The sequence below is a fragment of the Entelurus aequoreus genome, linkage group LG14 (assembly GCF_033978785.1).
Source record: "Entelurus aequoreus isolate RoL-2023_Sb linkage group LG14, RoL_Eaeq_v1.1, whole genome shotgun sequence".
NCBI lineage: Eukaryota > Metazoa > Chordata > Actinopteri > Syngnathiformes > Syngnathidae > Entelurus > Entelurus aequoreus.
In genome coordinates, this window is record NC_084744.1 from 60,402,871 (window position 1) to 60,421,481 (window position 18,611).

The 18,611-nt window shown below is 40.8% G+C and overlaps 1 protein-coding gene across 1 annotated transcript in view; it reads left to right on the forward strand.

The window, feature by feature from the left end:
* dpydb (dihydropyrimidine dehydrogenase b) overlaps positions 1–18,316 on the forward strand; it is a 66,216-nt gene extending 47,900 nt beyond the window's left edge. The window contains exons 19-24 of the mRNA XM_062070374.1: positions 3,453–3,507; positions 3,579–3,700; positions 6,695–6,844; positions 6,925–6,987; positions 10,381–10,458; positions 13,841–18,316. Of these exons, the coding sequence (XP_061926358.1) occupies positions 3,453–3,507; positions 3,579–3,700; positions 6,695–6,844; positions 6,925–6,987; positions 10,381–10,458; positions 13,841–14,005 (633 nt within the window). The 3' untranslated portion in view covers positions 14,006–18,316. The remainder of the gene's footprint in view (positions 1–3,452; positions 3,508–3,578; positions 3,701–6,694; positions 6,845–6,924; positions 6,988–10,380; positions 10,459–13,840) is intronic.
* Positions 18,317–18,611: the final 295 nt, after the last annotated feature.

Consider the following 18,611-nt stretch of genomic DNA (forward strand, 5'->3'; position numbering starts at 1 on the left):
TTGACTGCCTTCTTCTTCTTCTTTTAATGGTGGTTGGTTGGCAAGCAAACGTGTGATGTGCATTATTGACTGCCTTCTTCTTCTTCTTCTTCTTTTAATGGTGGTTGGTTGGCAAGCAAACGTGTGATGTGCATTATTGACTGCCTTCTTCTTCTTCTTTTAATGGTGGTTGGTTGGCAAGCAAACGTGTGATGTGCATTATTGACTGCCTTCTTCTTCTTCTTTTAATGGTGGTTGGTTGGCAAGCAAACGTGTGATGTGCATTATTGACTGCCTTCTTCTTCTTCTTTTAATGGTGGTTGGTTGGCAAGCAAACGTGTGATGTGCATTATTGACTGCCTTCTTCTTCTTCTTTTAATGGTGGTTGGTTGGCAAGCAAACATGTGATGTGCATTATTGACTGCCTTCTTCTTCTTCTTTTAATGGTGGTTGGTTGGCAATCAAACGTGTGATGTGCATTATTGACTGCCTTCTTCTTCTTCTTTTAATGGTGGTTGGTTGGCAAGCAAACGTGTGATGTGCATTATTGACTGCCTTCTTCTTCTTCTTTTAATGGTGGTTGGTTGGCAAGCAAACGTGTGATGTGCATTATTGACTGCCTTCTTCTTCTTCTTTTAATGGTGGTTGGTTGGCAAGCAAACGTGTGATGTGCATTATTGACTGCCTTCTTCTTCTTCTTCTTCTTCTAATGGTGGTTGGTTGGCAAGCAAACGTGTGATGTGCATTATTGACTGCCTTCTTCTTCTTCTTTTAATGGTGGTTGGTTGGCAAGCAAACGTGTGATGTGCATTATTGACTGCCTTCTTCTTCTTCTTCTTCTTTTAATGGTGGTTGGTTGGCAAGCAAACGTGTGATGTGCATTATTGACTGCCTTCTTCTTCTTCTTTTAATGGTGGTTGGTTGGCAAGCAAACGTGTGATGTGCATTATTGACTGCCTTCTTCTTCTTCTTTTAATGGTGGTTGGTTGGCAAGCAAACGTGTGATGTGCATTATTGACTGCCTTCTTCTTCTTCTTTTAATGGTGGTTGGTTGGCAAGCAAACGTGTGATGTGCATTATTGACTGCCTTCTTCTTCTTCTTTTAATGGTGGTTGGTTGGCAAGCAAACATGTGATGTGCATTATTGACTGCCTTCTTCTTCTTCTTTTAATGGTGGTTGGTTGGCAATCAAACGTGTGATGTGCATTATTGACTGCCTTCTTCTTCTTCTTTTAATGGTGGTTGGTTGGCAAGCAAACATGTGATGTGCATTATTGACTGCCTTCTTCTTCTTCTTCTAATGGTGGTTGGTTGGCAAGCAAACATGTGATGTGCATTATTGACTGCCTTCTTCTTCTTCTTTTAATGGTGGTTGGTTGGCAAGCAAACGTGTGATGTGCATTATTGACTGCCTTCTTCTTCTTCTTCTTCTTTTAATGGTGGTTGGTTGGCAAGCAAACGTGTGATGTGCATTATTGACTGCCTTCTTCTTCTTCTTTTAATGGTGGTTGGTTGGCAAGCAAACGTGTGATGTGCATTATTGACTGCCTTCTTCTTCTTCTTTTAATGGTGGTTGGTTGGCAAGCAAACATGTGATGTGCATTATTGACTGCCTTCTTCTTCTTCTTTTAATGGTGGTTGGTTGGCAAGCAAACGTGTGATGTGCATTATTGACTGCCTTCTTCTTCTTCTTTTAATGGTGGTTGGTTGGCAAGCAAACATGTGATGTGCATTATTGACTGCCTTCTTCTTCTTCTTTTAATGGTGGTTGGTTGGCAATCAAACGTGTGATGTGCATTATTGACTGCCTTCTTCTTCTTCTTTTAATGGTGGTTGGTTGGCAAGCAAACATGTGATGTGCATTATTGACTGCCTTCTTCTTCTTCTTTTAATGGTGGTTGGTTGGCAAGCAAACATGTGATGTGCATTATTGACTGCCTTCTTCTTCTTCTTTTAATGGTGGTTGGTTGGCAAGCAAACGTGTGATGTGCATTATTGACTGCCTTCTTCTTCTTCTTCTTCTTTTAATGGTGGTTGGTTGGCAATCAAACGTGTGATGTGCATTATTGACTGCCTTCTTCTTCTTCTTCTTCTTTTAATGGTGGTTGGTTGGCAATCAAACGTGTGATGTGCATTATTGACTGCCTTCTTCTTCTTCTTTTAATGGTGGTTGGTTGGCAAGCAAACGTGTGATGTGCATTATTGACTGCCTTCTTCTTCTTCTTTTAATGGTGGTTGGTTGGCAAGCAAACGTGTGATGTGCATTATTGACTGCCTTCTTCTTCTTCTTTTAATGGTGGTTGGTTGGCAAGCAAACGTGTGATGTGCATTATTGACTGCCTTCTTCTTCTTCTTCTTCTTCTAATGGTGGTTGGTTGGCAAGCAAACGTGTGATGTGCATTATTGACTGCCTTCTTCTTCTTCTTCTTCTTCTAATGGTGGTTGGTTGGCAAGCAAACGTGTGATGTGCATTATTGACTGCCTTCTTCTTCTTCTTTTAATGGTGGTTGGTTGGCAAGCAAACGTGTGATGTGCATTATTGACTGCCTTCTTCTTCTTCTTTTAATGGTGGTTGGTTGGCAAGCAAACGTGTGATGTGCATTATTGACTGCCTTCTTCTTCTTCTTTTAATGGTGGTTGGTTGGCAAGCAAACGTGTGATGTGCATTATTGACTGCCTTCTTCTTCTTCTTCTAATGGTGGTTGGTTGGCAAGCAAACATGTGATGTGCATTATTGACTGCCTTCTTCTTCTTCTTTTAATGGTGGTTGGTTGGCAAGCAAACGTGTGATGTGCATTATTGACTGCCTTCTTCTTCTTCTTCTTCTTTTAATGGTGGTTGGTTGGCAATCAAACGTGTGATGTGCATTATTGACTGCCTTCTTCTTCTTCTTTTAATGGTGGTTGGTTGGCAAGCAAACGTGTGATGTGCATTATTGACTGCCTTCTTCTTCTTCTTTTAATGGTGGTTGGTTGGCAAGCAAACGTGTGATGTGCATTATTGACTGCCTTCTTCTTCTTCTTCTTCTTCTAATGGTGGTTGGTTGGCAAGCAAACATGTGATGTGCATTATTGACTGCCTTCTTCTTCTTCTTTTAATGGTGGTTGGTTGGCAAGCAAACGTGTGATGTGCATTATTGACTGCCTTCTTCTTCTTCTTTTAATGGTGGTTGGTTGGCAAGCAAACGTGTGATGTGCATTATTGACTGCCTTCTTCTTCTTCTTCTAATGGTGGTTGGTTGGCAAGCAAACATGTGATGTGCATTATTGACTGCCTTCTTCTTCTTCTTCTAATGGTGGTTGGTTGGCAAGCAAACGTGTGATGATCATTATTACTGAAGTGGAATGTTAGCCTTTCATTCAACCCCTGCTTTGTACCTCGGGCAGCACGGTGGCACAGTGGTTAGTGCTGCTCATGAATTGAGGTGCTACCATAGGTTGTGTGAGCATTGACCAGATGTTTGGCATCAACAGGTGTGCAGTGCCATCCAGAACCAGGACTTTACCTTGATTGAGGACTACTGTGTGGGTGTGTAAGCAGACTTTGGCACGTTTGCTCTATTATCGATCCATCATGTCCACGCTGCTGTGTGTGCTTAGGTTTGAAGACCTTGCTGTACTTGAAGAGCCTTGACCTAAAAGACTGGGATGGTCAGTCTCCTCCAACAGAGAGACACCAGAGGGGGAAACCTGTTCCAAAACTGGGAGACATGGTTGGACAGGTACGGCTATCAGTGGTAGAAATAAGGCCATTACTTTGATTGTACCTTTTTGTGTCCCTTTGATGTATCTCATGTTGTTCTTGTTTCCCTTTGATGTATCTCATGTTGTTCTTGTTTCCCTTTGATGTATCTCATGTTGTTCTTGTTTCCCTTTGATGTATCTCATGTTGTTCTTGTTTCCCTTTGATGTATCTCATGTTGTTCTTGTTTCCCTTTGATGTATCTCATGTTGTTCTTGTTTCCCTTTGATGTATCTCATGTTGTTCTTGTTTCCCTTTGATGTATCTCATGTTGTTCTTGTTTCCCTTTGATGTATCTCATGTTGTTCTTGTTTCCCTTTGATGTATCTCGTTGTTCTTGTTTCCCTTTGATGTATCTCATGTTGTTCTTGTTTCCCTTTGATGTATCTCATGTTGTTCTTGTTTCCCTTTGATGTATCTCATGTTGTTCTTGTTTCCCTTTGATGTATCTCGTTGTTCTTGTTTCCCTTTGATGTATCTCATGTTGTTCTTGTTTCCCTTTGATGTATCTCATGTTGTTCTTGTTTCCCTTTGATGTATCTCATGTTGTTCTTGTTTCCCTTTGATGTATCTCATGTTGTTCTTGTTTCCCTTTGATGTATCTCATGTTGTTCTTGTTTCCCTTTGATGTATCTCGTTGTTCTTGTTTCCCTTTGATGTATCTCATGTTGTTCTTGTTTCCCTTTGATGTATCTCATGTTGTTCTTGTTTCCCTTTGATGTACCTTGTTCTTCTTGTGTCCCTTTGATGTATCTCATGTTGTTCTTGTTTCCCTTTGATGTACCTTATGACGTTATTGTGTCCCTTTGATGTACCTCATGTTGTTCTTGTTTCCCTTTGATGTACCTTATGACATTCTTGTGTCCCTTTGATGTACCTCATGTTGTTCTTGTTTCCCTTTATGTACCTTATGACGTTCTTGTGTCCCTTTGATGTACCTTATGTTGTTCTTGTGTCCCTTTGATGTATCTCATGTTGTTCTTGTTTCCCTTTGATGTACCTCATGTTGTTCTTGTTTCCCTTTGATGTATCTCATGTTGTTCTTGTTTCCCTTTGATGTACCTCATGTTGTTCTTGTTTCCCTTTGATGTACCTCATGTTGTTCTTGTTTCCCTTTATGTACCTTATGACGTTCTTGTGTCCCTTTGATGTACCTTATGTTGTTCTTGTGTCCCTTTGATGTATCTCATGTTGTTCTTGTTTCCCTTTGATGTATCTCATGTTGTTCTTGTTTCCCTTTGATGTATCTCATGTTGTTCTTGTTTCCCTTTGATGTACCTTATGACGTTCTTGTGTCCCTTTGATGTATCTCATGTTGTTCTTGTTTCCCTTTGATGTACCTTATGACGTTCTTGTGTCCCTTTGATGTACCTTATGTTGTTATTGTGTCCCTTTGATGTATCTCATGTTGTTCTTATTTCCCTTTGATGTACCTTACAGTGTTCTTGTGTCCCTTTGATGTATCTCATGTTGTTCTTGTGTCCCTTTGATGTATCTCATGTTGTTCTTGTGTCCCTTTGATGTATCTCATGTTGTTCTTGTGTCCCTTTGACGTACCTACGGTTTTCTTGTGTCCCTTTGATGTATCTCACGTTGTTCTTGTGTCCCTTTGATGTATTTGATGTATCTCACGTTGTTCTTGTGTCCCTTTGATGTATCTCATGTTGTTCTTGTTTCCCTTTAAAGTACCTCATGTTGTTCTAGTGTCCCTTTGTTGTACCTCATGTTGTTCTTGTGGCCCTTTGATGTACCGTATGTTGTTCTTGTTTCCATTTGATGTATCTCATGTTGTTCTTGTTTCCCTTTGATGCACATGTTGTTCTTGTGTCCCTTTGATGTACCTCATGTTGTTCTTGTGTCCCTTTGATGCATCTCATGTTGTTCTTGTGTCCCTTTGATGTACCGTATGTTGTTCTTGTTTCCATTTGATGTATCTCATGTTGTTCTTGTTTCCCTTTGATGTACCGTATGTTGTTGTTGTTTCCATTTGATGTATCTCATGTTGTTCTTGTGTCCCTTTGATGCACATGTTGTTCTTGTGTCCCTTTGATGTACCTCATGTTGTTCTTGTGTCCCTTTGATGCATCTCATGTTGTTCTTGTGTCCCTTTGATGTACCGTATGTTGTTCTTGTTTCCATTTGATGTATCTCATGTTGTTCTTGTTTCCCTTTGATGTACCGTATGTTGGTCTTGTTTCCCTTTGATGTATCTCATGTTGTTCTTGTTTCCCTTTAAAGTACCTCATGTTGTTCTAGTGTCCCTTTGATGTACCTCATGTTGTTCTTGTGTCCCTTTGATGTACCGTATGTTGTTCTTGTTTCCATTTGATGTACCTTATGTTGTTCTTGTTTCCCTTTGATGTATCTCATGTTGTTCTTGTGTCCCTTTGATGTATCTCATGTTGTTCTTGTGTCCCTTTGATGTACCTCATGTTGTTCTTGTGTCCCTTTGATGCATCTCATGTTGTTCTTGTGTCCCTTTGATGCATCTCATGTTGTTCTTGTGTCCCTTTGATGTACCGTATGTTGTTCTTGTTTCCATTTGATGTATCTAATGTTCTTCTGTCCCTTTGATGTATCTCATGTTGTTATTGTGTCCCTTTGATGTATCTCATGTTGTTCTTGTTTCCCTTTGATGTACCTCATGTTGTTCTTGTGTCCTTTTGATGTATCTCATGTTGTTCTTGTGTTCCTTTGATGTATCTCATGGTTCTTGTATCCCTTTGATGTACCAATGTTGTCCCTTTGATGTATGTGTCCTTTGATGTATCTCATGTTGTTCTTGTGTCCCTTTGATGCATCTCATGTTGGTCTTGTGTCCCTTTGATGTATATCATGTTGTTCTTGTGTCCCTTTGATGTATCTGGTGTTCTTGTGTCCCTTTGATGTATCTGGTGTTCTTGTGTCCCTCTGATGTACCTGATGTAATTCTTGTGTCCCTTTGATGTACCTGATGTTGTTGTTGTGTGTGTAGAGTCTCCCCAGTTTTGGGCCCTACCTCCAGAAGAGGACTGAGGTCATCGCTCAGCACAAGAAAGATCTCATAGGTGTCAGCAGTGCAGATGTCATGGAAGCCAACGTCACAAAAAGCGGAGCGCCGAAGAAACCAGTTCCAGCTGTCAAGGTTTGGAGGCGTGTCAATAAAAGTGTGCAACATGTACATAAACATGTGAGTTGTACATGTTATTCTGCTTTGGTTTGCAGGACGTGATAGCAAGAGCGCTGCGCTACATTGGAGCGTACCAAGACCTGAGCAATATGGAGCAGGTACTCTTTGACGCTCACATTTAAGACGGGGGAGTCCAAAGTGGGGCCATTGTTAGCATTCTTAAGTTAGCTTGGTGGTTTTTTGCAAGTTTAGCAGGTATACAGCTCAGCATCAAATATTTTTCTACTTGACCAATGCTACCTGTTAGCATGCTAACGTTACTAGGCTAGCTTTTTTTATACGTGTCATATTTTTGTACTTGATGTATGCTAACATTACTTTGCTAGCATTTTTAACACATGTTTCACGTATACGTGGCAGATTAATGTATGCTACAGTTAATATTTACGATGCACTAGCTTTTTTTTTTAGCTAGTTTAGCAGCTATACACCTCTGTCCTTAAGTACAAACCCCGTTTCCATAGGAGTTGGGAAATGGTGTTAGATGTAAATATAAACAGAATACAATGATTTGCAAATCCTTTTCAAGCCATATTCAGTTGAATATGCTACAAAGACAACATATTTCATGTTCAAACTCATAAACATTTTTTTTTTGCAAAAAATAATTAACTTTAGAATTTGATGCCAAAGAAGTTGGGAAAGGTGGCAATAAATACTGATAAAGTTGAGGAATGCTCATCAAACACTTATTTGGAACATCCCACAGGTGTGCAGGCTAATTGGGAACAGGTGGGTGCCATGATTGGGTATACAAGTAGATTCCATGAAATGCTCAGTCATTCACAAACAAGGATGGGGCGAGGGTCACCACTTTGTCAACAAATGCCTGAGCAAATTGTTGAACAGTTTAAGAACAACCTTTCTCAACCAGCTATTGCAAGGAATTGAGGGATTTCACCATCTACGCTCCGTAATATCATCAAAGGGTTGAGAGAATGTGGAGAAATCACTGCAGGTAAGCAGCTAAGCCCGTGACCTTCCATCCCTCAGGCTGTACTGCATCAACAAGCCACATCAGTGTGTAAAGGATATCACCACATGGAACACTTCAGAAACCCACTGTCAGTAACTACAGTTGGTCGCTACATCTGTAAGTGCAAGTTAAAACTCTCCTATGCAAGGCGAAAACCGTTTATCAACAACACCCAGAAACGCAGTCGGCTTCGCTGGGCCTGAGCTCATCTAAGATGGACTGATACAAAGTGGAAAAGTGTTCTGTGGTCTGACGAGTCCACATTTCAAATTGTTTTTGGAAACCGTGGACGTCGTGTCCTCCGGACCAAAGAGGAAAAGAACCATCCGGATTGTTCTAGGCGCAAAGTGTAAAAGGCAGCATGTGTGATGGTATGGGGGTGTATTAGTGCCCAAGACATGGGTAACTTACACATCTGTGAAGGCACCATTAATGCTGAAAGGTACATACAGCTTTTGGAGCAACATATGTTGCCATCCAAGCAACGTTACCATGGACGCCCCTGCTTATTTCAGCAAGACAATGCCAAGCCACGTGGCTTCATAGTAAAAGAGTGCGGGTACTAGACTGGCCTGCCTGTAGTCCAGACATTGAAAATGTGTGGCACCTGCAATATGAGAAGGGAGACCCCCGGACTGTTGAACAACTTAAGCTGTACATCAAGCAAGAATGGGAAAGAATTCCACTTCAAAAATGTGTCTCCTCACTTCCCAAACCAAAACTGAGTGTTGTTAAAAGGAAAGGCCATGTAACACAGTGGTGAACATGCCCTTTCCCAACTACTTTGGCACGTGTTGCAGCCATGAAATTCTAAGTTAATTATTATTTGCAACAAAATAAAGTTTATGAGTTTGAACATGAAATATGTTGTCTTTGTAGCATATTCAACTGAATATGGCTTGAAAAGGATTTGCAAATCATTGTATTCTGTTTATATTTACATCTAACACCATTTCCCAACTCATATGGAAACAGGGTTTGTACTTCACACACTCTTTAATAACCAGTAGAATTGCCTTTATTTGCCATGTTTCCTCTCCACGCTGTTTCTGCTTGTGTGCTCTGTGGGTGTGTGCACACTGACACTCTCAACATCCTCCTCGGCTCAGCAACGTAACACCACTATTTTTCATAGTCAGTATAGTACCGTTTTCAACTCATTGGTACTGCGGTACTTTATTAGTACTGGTATACCGTACAGCAGGGGTCAGCAACCTTTTTGAAAGCAAGAGCTACTTCTTGGGTAGTGATTAATGCGAAGGGCTACCAGTTTGATACACACTTCAATAAATTGCCAGAAATAGCCAATTTGCTCAATTTACCTTTAACTCTATGTTATTATTAATAATTAATGATATTTACACTTAATTGAACGGTTTAAGAGAGGAGAAAACACGAAAAAAATAACAATTAAATTTTGAAACATAGTTTATCTTCAATTTCAACTCTTTAAAATTCAAAATTCAACCAAAAAAAAGAAGAGAAAAACTTAAAAAAAGAATTTATGGAACATCATTAGTTATTTTTCCTGATTAAGATTAATTTTAGAATTTTGATGACATGTTTTAAATAGGTTAAAATCCAATCTGCACTTTGTTAGAATATATAACAAATTGGACCAAGCTATATTTCTAACAAAGACAAATCATTATTTCTTCTAGATTTTCCAGAACAAAAATTTTAAAAGAAATTGAAGACTTTGAAATAAGATTTAAATTTGATTCTACAGATTTTCTAGATTTGCCAGAATAATTTTTTTGAATTTTAATCATAATAAGTTTGAAGAAATATTTCACAAATATTCTTCGTCGAAAAAACAGAAGCTAAAATGAAGAATTAAATTAAAATGTATTTATTATTCTTTACAATAAAATTTTTTTTTTTACTTGAACATTGATTTAAATTGTCAGGAAAGAAGAGGAAGGAATTTAAAAGGTAAAAAGGTATATGTGTTTAAAAATCCTAAAATCATTTTTAAGGTTGTATTTTTTCTCTAAAATTGTCTTTCTGAAAGTTATAAGAAGCAAAGTAAAAAAATTTATGAATTTATTTAAACAAGTGAAGACCAAGTCTTTAAAATGTTTTCTTGGATTTTCAAATTCTATTTGAGTTTTGTCTCTCTTAGAATTAAAAATGTCGGGCAAAGCGAGACCAGCTTGCTAGTAAATAAATCACATTTAAAAAATCGAGGCAGCTCACTGGTAAGTGCTGCTATTTGAGCTATTTTTAGAACAGGCCAGCGGGCTACTCATCTGGTCCTTACGGGCTACCTGGTGCCCGCGGGCACCGTGTTGCTGACCCCTGCCGTACAGGTTTTGAAGGTGAAAACTACCAAAATGTGTCAGTCTGTGGCCCTCAGTGGAAAAAGTTTGGGCACCCCTGATTTAAGACTTTGACATATCACAGTATCACACGTTTATTCATGAGATACATTTATTTTGAAAGGTGGAACATTTGAGTAGATTGTCCTTTATAAACATGATGTACTTATGACCATCTGCTTTGTCCTAAACAGGTCCAGGCTGTGATAGATGAAGAGATGTGTATCAATTGTGGGAAATGCTACATGACCTGCAACGACTCGGGCTATCAGGTAGGTAGATCTGTGCGCCGCTCAGGAATGTGACCTCACCAGTACTTTGACATTCCAGGAGCAGTGGTGCTTTTAGCTCTAGGCCACATGGGTAATGGCCTGCAGTACTATCATGGTTGTAGTTGGCAGTGGTCCGAGACCTCAGTATTACTGCGGTACTACCATGGTTGTAGTTGGCAGTGGTCCGAGACCTCAGTATTACTGCGGTACTACCATGGTTGTAGTTGGCAGTGGTCCAAGACCTCAGTATTACTGCGGTACTACCATGGTTGTAGTTGGCAGTGGTCCAAGACCTCAGTATTACTGCGGTACTATCATGGTTGTAGTTGGCAGTGGTCCGAGACCTCAGTATTACTGCGGTACTATCATGGTTGTAGTTGGCAGTGGTCCGAGACCTCAGTATTACTGCGGTACTACCATGGTTGTAGTTGGCAGTGGTCCGAGACCTCAGTATTACTGCGGTACTATCATGGTTGTAGTTGGCAGTGGTCCGAGACCTCAGTATTACTGCGGTACTATCATGGTTGTAGTTGGCAGTGGTCCGAGACCTCAGTATTACTGCGGTACTACCATGGTTGTAGTTGGCAGTGGTCCGAGACCTCAGTATTACTGCGGTACTACCATGGTTGTAGTTGGCAGTGGTCCGAGACCTCAGTATTACTGCGGTACTATCATGGTTGTAGTTGGCAGTGGTCCGAGACCTCAGTATTACTGCGGTACTACCATGGTTGTAGTTGGCAGTGGTCCGAGACCTCAGTATTACTGCGGTACTACCATGGTTGTAGTTGGCAGTGGTCCAAGACCTCAGTATTACTGCGGTACTACCATGGTTGTAGTTGGCAGTGGTCCAAGACCTCAGTATTACTGCGGTACTATCATGGTTGTAGTTGGCAGTGGTCCGAGACCTCAGTATTACTGCGGTACTATCATGGTTGTAGTTGGCAGTGGTCCGAGACCTCAGTATTACTGCGGTACTACCATGGTTGTAGTTGGCAGTGGTCCGAGACCTCAGTATTACTGCGGTACTACCATGGTTGTAGTTGGCAGTGGTCCGAGACCTCAGTATTACTGCGGTACTATCATGGTTGTAGTTGGCAGTGGTCCGAGACCTCAGTATTACTGCGGTACTATCATGGTTGTAGTTGGCAGTGGTCCGAGACCTCAGTATTACTGCGGTACTATCATGGTTGTAGTTGGCAGTGGTCCGAGACCTCAGTATTACTGCAGTACTACCATGGTTGTAGTTGGCAGTGGTCCAAGACCTCAGTATTACTGCGGTACTATCATGGTTGTAGTTGGCAGTGGTCCAAGACCTCAGTATTACTGCGGTACTATCATGGTTGTAGTTGGCAGTGGTCCGAGACCTCAGTATTACTGCGGTACTACCATGGTTGTAGTTGGCAGTGGTCCAAGACCTCAGTATTACTGCGGTACTATCATGGTTGTAGTTGGCAGTGGTCCGAGACCTCAGTATTACTGCAGTACTACCATGGTTGTAGTTGGCAGTGGTCCAAGACCTCAGTATTACTGCGGTACTACCATGGTTGTAGTTGGCAGTGGTCCAAGACCTCAGTATTACTGCGGTACTACCATGGTTGTAGTTGGCAGTGGTCCAAGACCTCAGTATTACTGCGGTACTATCATGGTTGTAGTTGGCAGTGGTCCGAGACCTCAGTATTACTGCGGTACTATCATGGTTGTAGTTGGCAGTGGTCCAAGACCTCAGTATTACTGCGGTACTACCATGGTTGTAGTTGGCAGTGGTCCGAGACCTCAGTATTACTGCGGTACTATCATGGTTGTAGTTGGCAGTGGTCCGAGACCTCAGTATTACTGCGGTACTATCATGGTTGTAGTTGGCAGTGGTCCGAGACCTCAGTATTACTGCGGTACTATCATGGTTGTAGTTGGCAGTGGTCCAAGACCTCAGTATTACTGCGGTACTATCATGGTTGTAGTTGGCAGTGGTCCGAGACCTCAGTATTACTGCGGTACTATCATGGTTGTAGTTGGCAGTGGTCCAAGACCTCAGTATTACTGCGGTACTACCATGGTTGTAGTTGGCAGTGGTCCGAGACCTCAGTATTACTGCGGTACTATCATGGTTGTAGTTGGCAGTGGTCCGAGACCTCAGTATTACTGCGGTACTACCATGGTTGTAGTTGGCAGTGGTCCGAGACCTCAGTATTACTGCGGTACTATCATGGTTGTAGTTGGCAGTGGTACGAGACCTCAGTATTACTGCGGTACTATCATGGTTGTAGTTGGCAGTGGTCCGAGACCTCAGTATTACTGCGGTACTATCATGGTTGTAGTTGGCAGTGGTCCGAGACCTCAGTATTACTGCGGTACTATCATGGTTGTAGTTGGCAGTGGTCCGAGACCTCAGTATTACTGCGGTACTATCATGGTTGTAGTTGGCAGTGGTCCGAGACCTCAGTATTACTGCGGTACTATCATGGTTGTAGTTGGCAGTGGTCCGAGACCTCAGTATTACTGCGGTACTATCATGGTTGTAGTTGGCAGTGGTCCGAGACCTCAGTATTACTGCGGTACTGTCATGGTTGTAGTTGGCAGTGGTACGAGACCTCAGTATTACTGCGGTACTATCATGGTTGTAGTTGGCAGTGGTCCAAGACCTCAGTATTACTGCGGTACTATCATGGTTGTAGTTGGCAGTGGTCCGAGACCTCAGTATTACTGCGGTACTACCATGGTTGTAGTTGGCAGTGGTACGAGACCTCAGTATTACTGCGGTACTACCATGGTTGTAGTTGGCAGTGGTCCGAGACCTCAGTATTACTGCGGTACTGTCATGGTTGTAGTTGGCAGTGGTCCGAGACCTCAGTATTACTGCGGTACTACCATGGTTGTAGTTGGCAGTGGTCCAAGACCTCAGTATTACTGCGGTACTGTCATGGTTGTAGTTGGCAGTGGTCCGAGACCTCAGTATTACTGCGGTACTATCATGGTTGTAGTTGGCAGTGGTCCAAGACCTCAGTATTACTGCGGTACTATCATGGTTGTAGTTGGCAGTGGTCCGAGACCTCAGTATTACTGCGGTACTACCATGGTTGTAGTTGGCAGTGGTCCGAGACCTACTCACATCTGTAAAGAAACACAGGTGTATGTGGTAAGTTCCTGCATCAGGTCTTGCAAAGACTATCCTGCAAAGGACTTTTCCAAGGAAGCTGCAGAAGAGGAAGACGGAAAGAAACTCTGGATTCGACCTGGCAAAAGACCAGAGAGTAGTTTGCGGTGTACCACCTATCTGGACCAAACAGTTGTTTCTTATATTTAGTTTATTGTATTTCAGGGTCAACATTTTAAGTCCTGTGAGTAAAATAAGTTATTAATTGGCCATGTTTTATTGTCTTTACAGGCTATTACCTTCGATCCAGAGACCCACCTTCCGGCTGTAAATGACAGCTGTACCGGGTGCACTCTGTGCCTGAGTGTCTGTCCAATCATAGACTGCATCAAGATGGTTACCAGGGCAACCCCCTACCAGCCCAAGAGGGGTGTGCCCGTTAGTCCTGTCTGTTGAAGGACAAGAGTCGACTAAAATATCACCTTAGACGTAGTTTGTTGTCGTAATATGTCACAGTGCAGTCGTCCCTCGTTTAGCCCAACCAATTACTTCCAGGCCTGATTGTTGTAAACGAACTTCTGCAAAGTAGGATTCATTTTAATTGACCTAATATTGTCAAAGTTTACGACAATCTAAATAAGCTTTTTAACATAATTACAGCCCTTTAAGCATGAAAATAACACCCATATAGTCACCTTTACACCCGTTCACCCAATATAGTAGCCTTGATTACAGTACTCTCTGGTAATGCACAATATGGCCGTTGCCCGGCTGGTAAAACACGGCCAGGATGTTAAAGTACTTTGTCACGGCCCGGATAATTCATCTAAGTTAGAAGTGAACTTCCATGTGCTGAAACCGTTGATCAACTTGACTCTCCTAGCTACCATCTGTAGCTTTTGTTGTTAGCATTCAGTCTTGTTGACATTCCACATTGATCCCGTCAAGGCTGTTACTGATGTCAAATTAAAGAGGTCCTCTCGCTTAGTTGTTGATTGTGGAAAGCAGTCTTGTTAGCGTGAATGTTGCGCAGTCTGATGCTACGACATCGCTCGCGCAAAAGTCTCGTCCATGTGGAGATGTTTTATTATTTTTTATTATTGATGAGACAGGAGTTGAAGACGGAGTTGAAGACGGAGTTGAAGACGGAGTTGAAGACGGAGTCGGTCACAAAGTCGTTAAAAGTTGGTCAACTTGATTTTGGTGGTGAATATACTGTAGCGCCAGGATTAGCCGCTTGTGTTGTTGTTAGCAGTGTTCACCGCAGCATATTAATGGAAAACCACCAAAATTTGATGGGCCTGCTATCTGTGCCCTGAACCTCCGGCCGGGGTGGAAGCCGGCGTACGTCTAGGACGGAGCACGGTATCCAAATCCAGGATTTTTAGGTTCAAACATACGAAATAAGAAAAAAAAAAGCTAGTATAAAACGGTTGCATGCCAACATTAGCGTGCTAATTTAAGAGACGTTAGCATACTAGCAAGACGGTGGCAAGTTAAAAAAATCATGATGTTTAAGTTAAACCATTAGCTACAAAGCTAGCAAAAACGTTAGCATGCTAAAACATGACCGGGTAATAAGAATTATTTTTTAAAAAGCTAGCATAAATCATTAGCATGCTAACACTTTGCAGCAGTGAATGGAGGCTTGCATTGCAGCAGGCCCATAATGAGACAAATGCTGCACTATAATAATGCAGGCCCATAATGAGACTAATGCTGCATTATAATAATGCAGGCCCATAATGAGACTAATGCTGCACTATAATAATGCAGGCCCATAATGAAACTAATGCTGCACTATAATAATGCAGGCCCATAATGAGACAAATGCTGCACTATAATAATGCAGGCCCATAATGAGACAAATGCTGCACTATAATAATGCAGGCCCATAATGAGATAAATGATGCACTATAATAATGCAGGCCCATAATGAAACTAATGCTGCACTATAATAATGCAGGCCCATAATGAGACAAATGCTGCACTATAATAATGCAGGCCCATAGTGAGACAAATGCTGCACTATAATAATGCAGGCCCATAATGAGACTAATGCTGCACTATAATAATGCAGGCCCATAATGAGACAAATGCTGCACTATAATAATGCAGGCCCATAATGAGACAAATGCTGCACTATAATAATGCAGGCCCATAATGAAACTAATGCTGCACTATAATAATGCAGGCCCATAATGAAACTAATGCTGCACTATAATAATGCAGGCCCATAATGAAACTAATGCTGCACTATAATAATGCAGGCCCATAATGAGACAAATGCTGCACTATAATAATGCAGGCCCATAGTGAGACAAATGCTGCACTATAATAATGCAGGCCCATAATGAGACTAACGCTGCACTATAATAATGCAGGCCCATAATGAGACAAATGCTGCACTATAATAATGCAGGCCCATAATGAGATAAATGATGCACTATAATAATGCAGGCCCATAATGAAACTAATGCTGCACTATAATAATGCAGGCCCATAATGAGACAAATGCTGCACTATAATAATGCAGGCCCATAGTGAGACAAATGCTGCACTATAATAATGCAGGCCCATAATGAGACTAATGCTGCACTATAATAATGCAGGCCCATAATGAGACAAATGCTGCACTATAATAATGCAGGCCCATAATGAGACAAATGCTGCACTATAATAATGCAGGCCCATAATGAAACTAATGCTGCACTATAATAATGCAGGCCCATAATGAAACTAATGCTGCACTATAATAATGCAGGCCCATAATGAAACTAATGCTGCACTATAATAATGCAGGCCCATAATGAGACAAATGCTGCACTATAATAATGCAGGCCCATAGTGAGACAAATGCTGCACTATAATAATGCAGGCCCATAATGAGACTAACGCTGCACTATAATAATGCAGGCCCATAATGAGACAAATGCTGCACTATAATAATGCAGGCCCATAATGAGACAAATGCTGCACTATAATAATGCAGGCCCATAATGAGACAAATGCTGCACTATAATAATGCAGGCCCATAATGAAACTAATGCTGCACTATAATAATGCAGGCCCAAAATGAGACAAATGCTGCACTATAATAATGCAGGCCCATAATGAAACTAATGCTGCACTATAATAATGCAGGCCCATAATGAAACTAATGCTGCACTATAATAATGCAGGCCCATAATGAAACTAATGCTGCACTATAATACATAAGTAAGGCTTACTCTAACCCCACATTTAGGACAGAAACATGTAGAATATGCTTTAAAAGTAAGTTGCAAGGGACGACTGTACTGCAGTAATGTTTGGAGGGACTAAAACTAAGCTTTATTTTATGTTGTCTTTTTATTTCCAATTAACATCCTGGAATGTGCTCTTCTCATCAAGTCTCCATAAAACTATTTTCATGGGAAACATTGTTACACATCAAAGCTGCATCTCCTCTTGTATGCAGTAAAACACTAAGACTTGTATGCAGTAAAAGACTAAGACTTGTATGCAGTAAAAGACTAAGACTTGTATGCAGTAAAAGACTAAGACTTGTATGCAGTAAAAGACTAAGACTTGTATGCAGTAAAAGACTAAGACTTGTATGCAGTAAAAGACTAAGACTAGTATGCAGTAAAATACTAAGACTTGTATGCAGTGTACAAGACTAAGACTTGTATGCAGTAAAAGACTAAGACTTGTATGCAGTAAAAGACTAAGACTTGTATGCAGTAAAACACTAAGACTTGTATGCAGTAAAACACTAAGACTTGTATGCAGTAAAAGACTAAGACTTGTATGCAGTAAAAGACTAAGACTTGTATGCAGTAAAAGACTAAGACTAGTATGCAGTAAAATACTAAGACTTGTATGCAGTAAAAGACTAAGACTTGTATGCAGTAAAAGACTAAGACTTGTATGCAGTAAAAGACTAAGACTTGTATGCAGTAAAAGACTAAGACTAGTATGCAGTAAAATACTAAGACTTGTATGCAGTAAAAGACTAAGACTTGTATGCAGTAAAAGACTAAGACTTGTATGCAGTAAAAGACTAAGACTAGTATGCAGTAAAAGACTAAGACTTGTATGCAGTAAAAGACTAAGACTTGTATGCAGTAAAAGACTAAGACTTGTATGCAGTAAAAGACTAAGACTTGTATGCAGTAAAAGACTAAGACTTGTATGCAGTAAAAGACTAAGACTTGTATGCAGTAAAAGACTAAGACTTGTATGCAGTAAAACACTAAGACTTGTATGCAGTAAAAGACTAAGACTTGTATGCAGTAAAAGACTAAGACTTGTATGCAGTAAAAGACTAAGACTTGTATGCAGTAAAAGACTAAGACTTGTATGCAGTGTACAAGACTAAGACTTGTATGCAGTAAAAGACTAAGACTTGTATGCAGTAAAAGACTAAGACTTGTATGCAGTAAAACACTAAGACTTGTATGCAGTAAAAGACTAAGACTTGTATGCAGTAAAAGATGCCACTAATCCCTTCTTAGTTATGCAAATAATGTGTACTCATGAAGATGTTTGAGCAGCACCACATGTGCCAATTAGTGGTTTAATTGTTCATGTGCCAATTAGTGGTTTAATTGTTCATAGTAGTAATGTTAGTAGAAATGATTGAAGTTACAATTCTACCAATCAAAGCTGTTGATGAAAAATGATTTACTGTGCATTGATTATTTTGGAGATATTATTGGGCCTAATTGAGTTTTATGTCAGATGCTAGAATTTCCTTGTGAAGTAATAAAGTATCTAACCTGACCTTCTTTCTAGTGCTTGACTGTGTTCTTCTACCTAATGATGGTCTTAGTATCAATTAAATATTCATTAACCATCGCTCTTGTTGCTTAGGAAGGAAAGAAGGAAGTTTATCATCGTCGCACAACTTCAACGCCATTTCATTTTCAGCACAAACTCGTTGAAGAGCAGACAGAGTGACAGAAGGTAACGCTGAAGGCTCACCACTTACGTAAAAAGGTGAAGGCGGGGTGTTTGAATGCATTTTTTTTTTTAAATCCATCCCAGACTGGGCTCTATGGAGGGGGGCTCAGTCTGG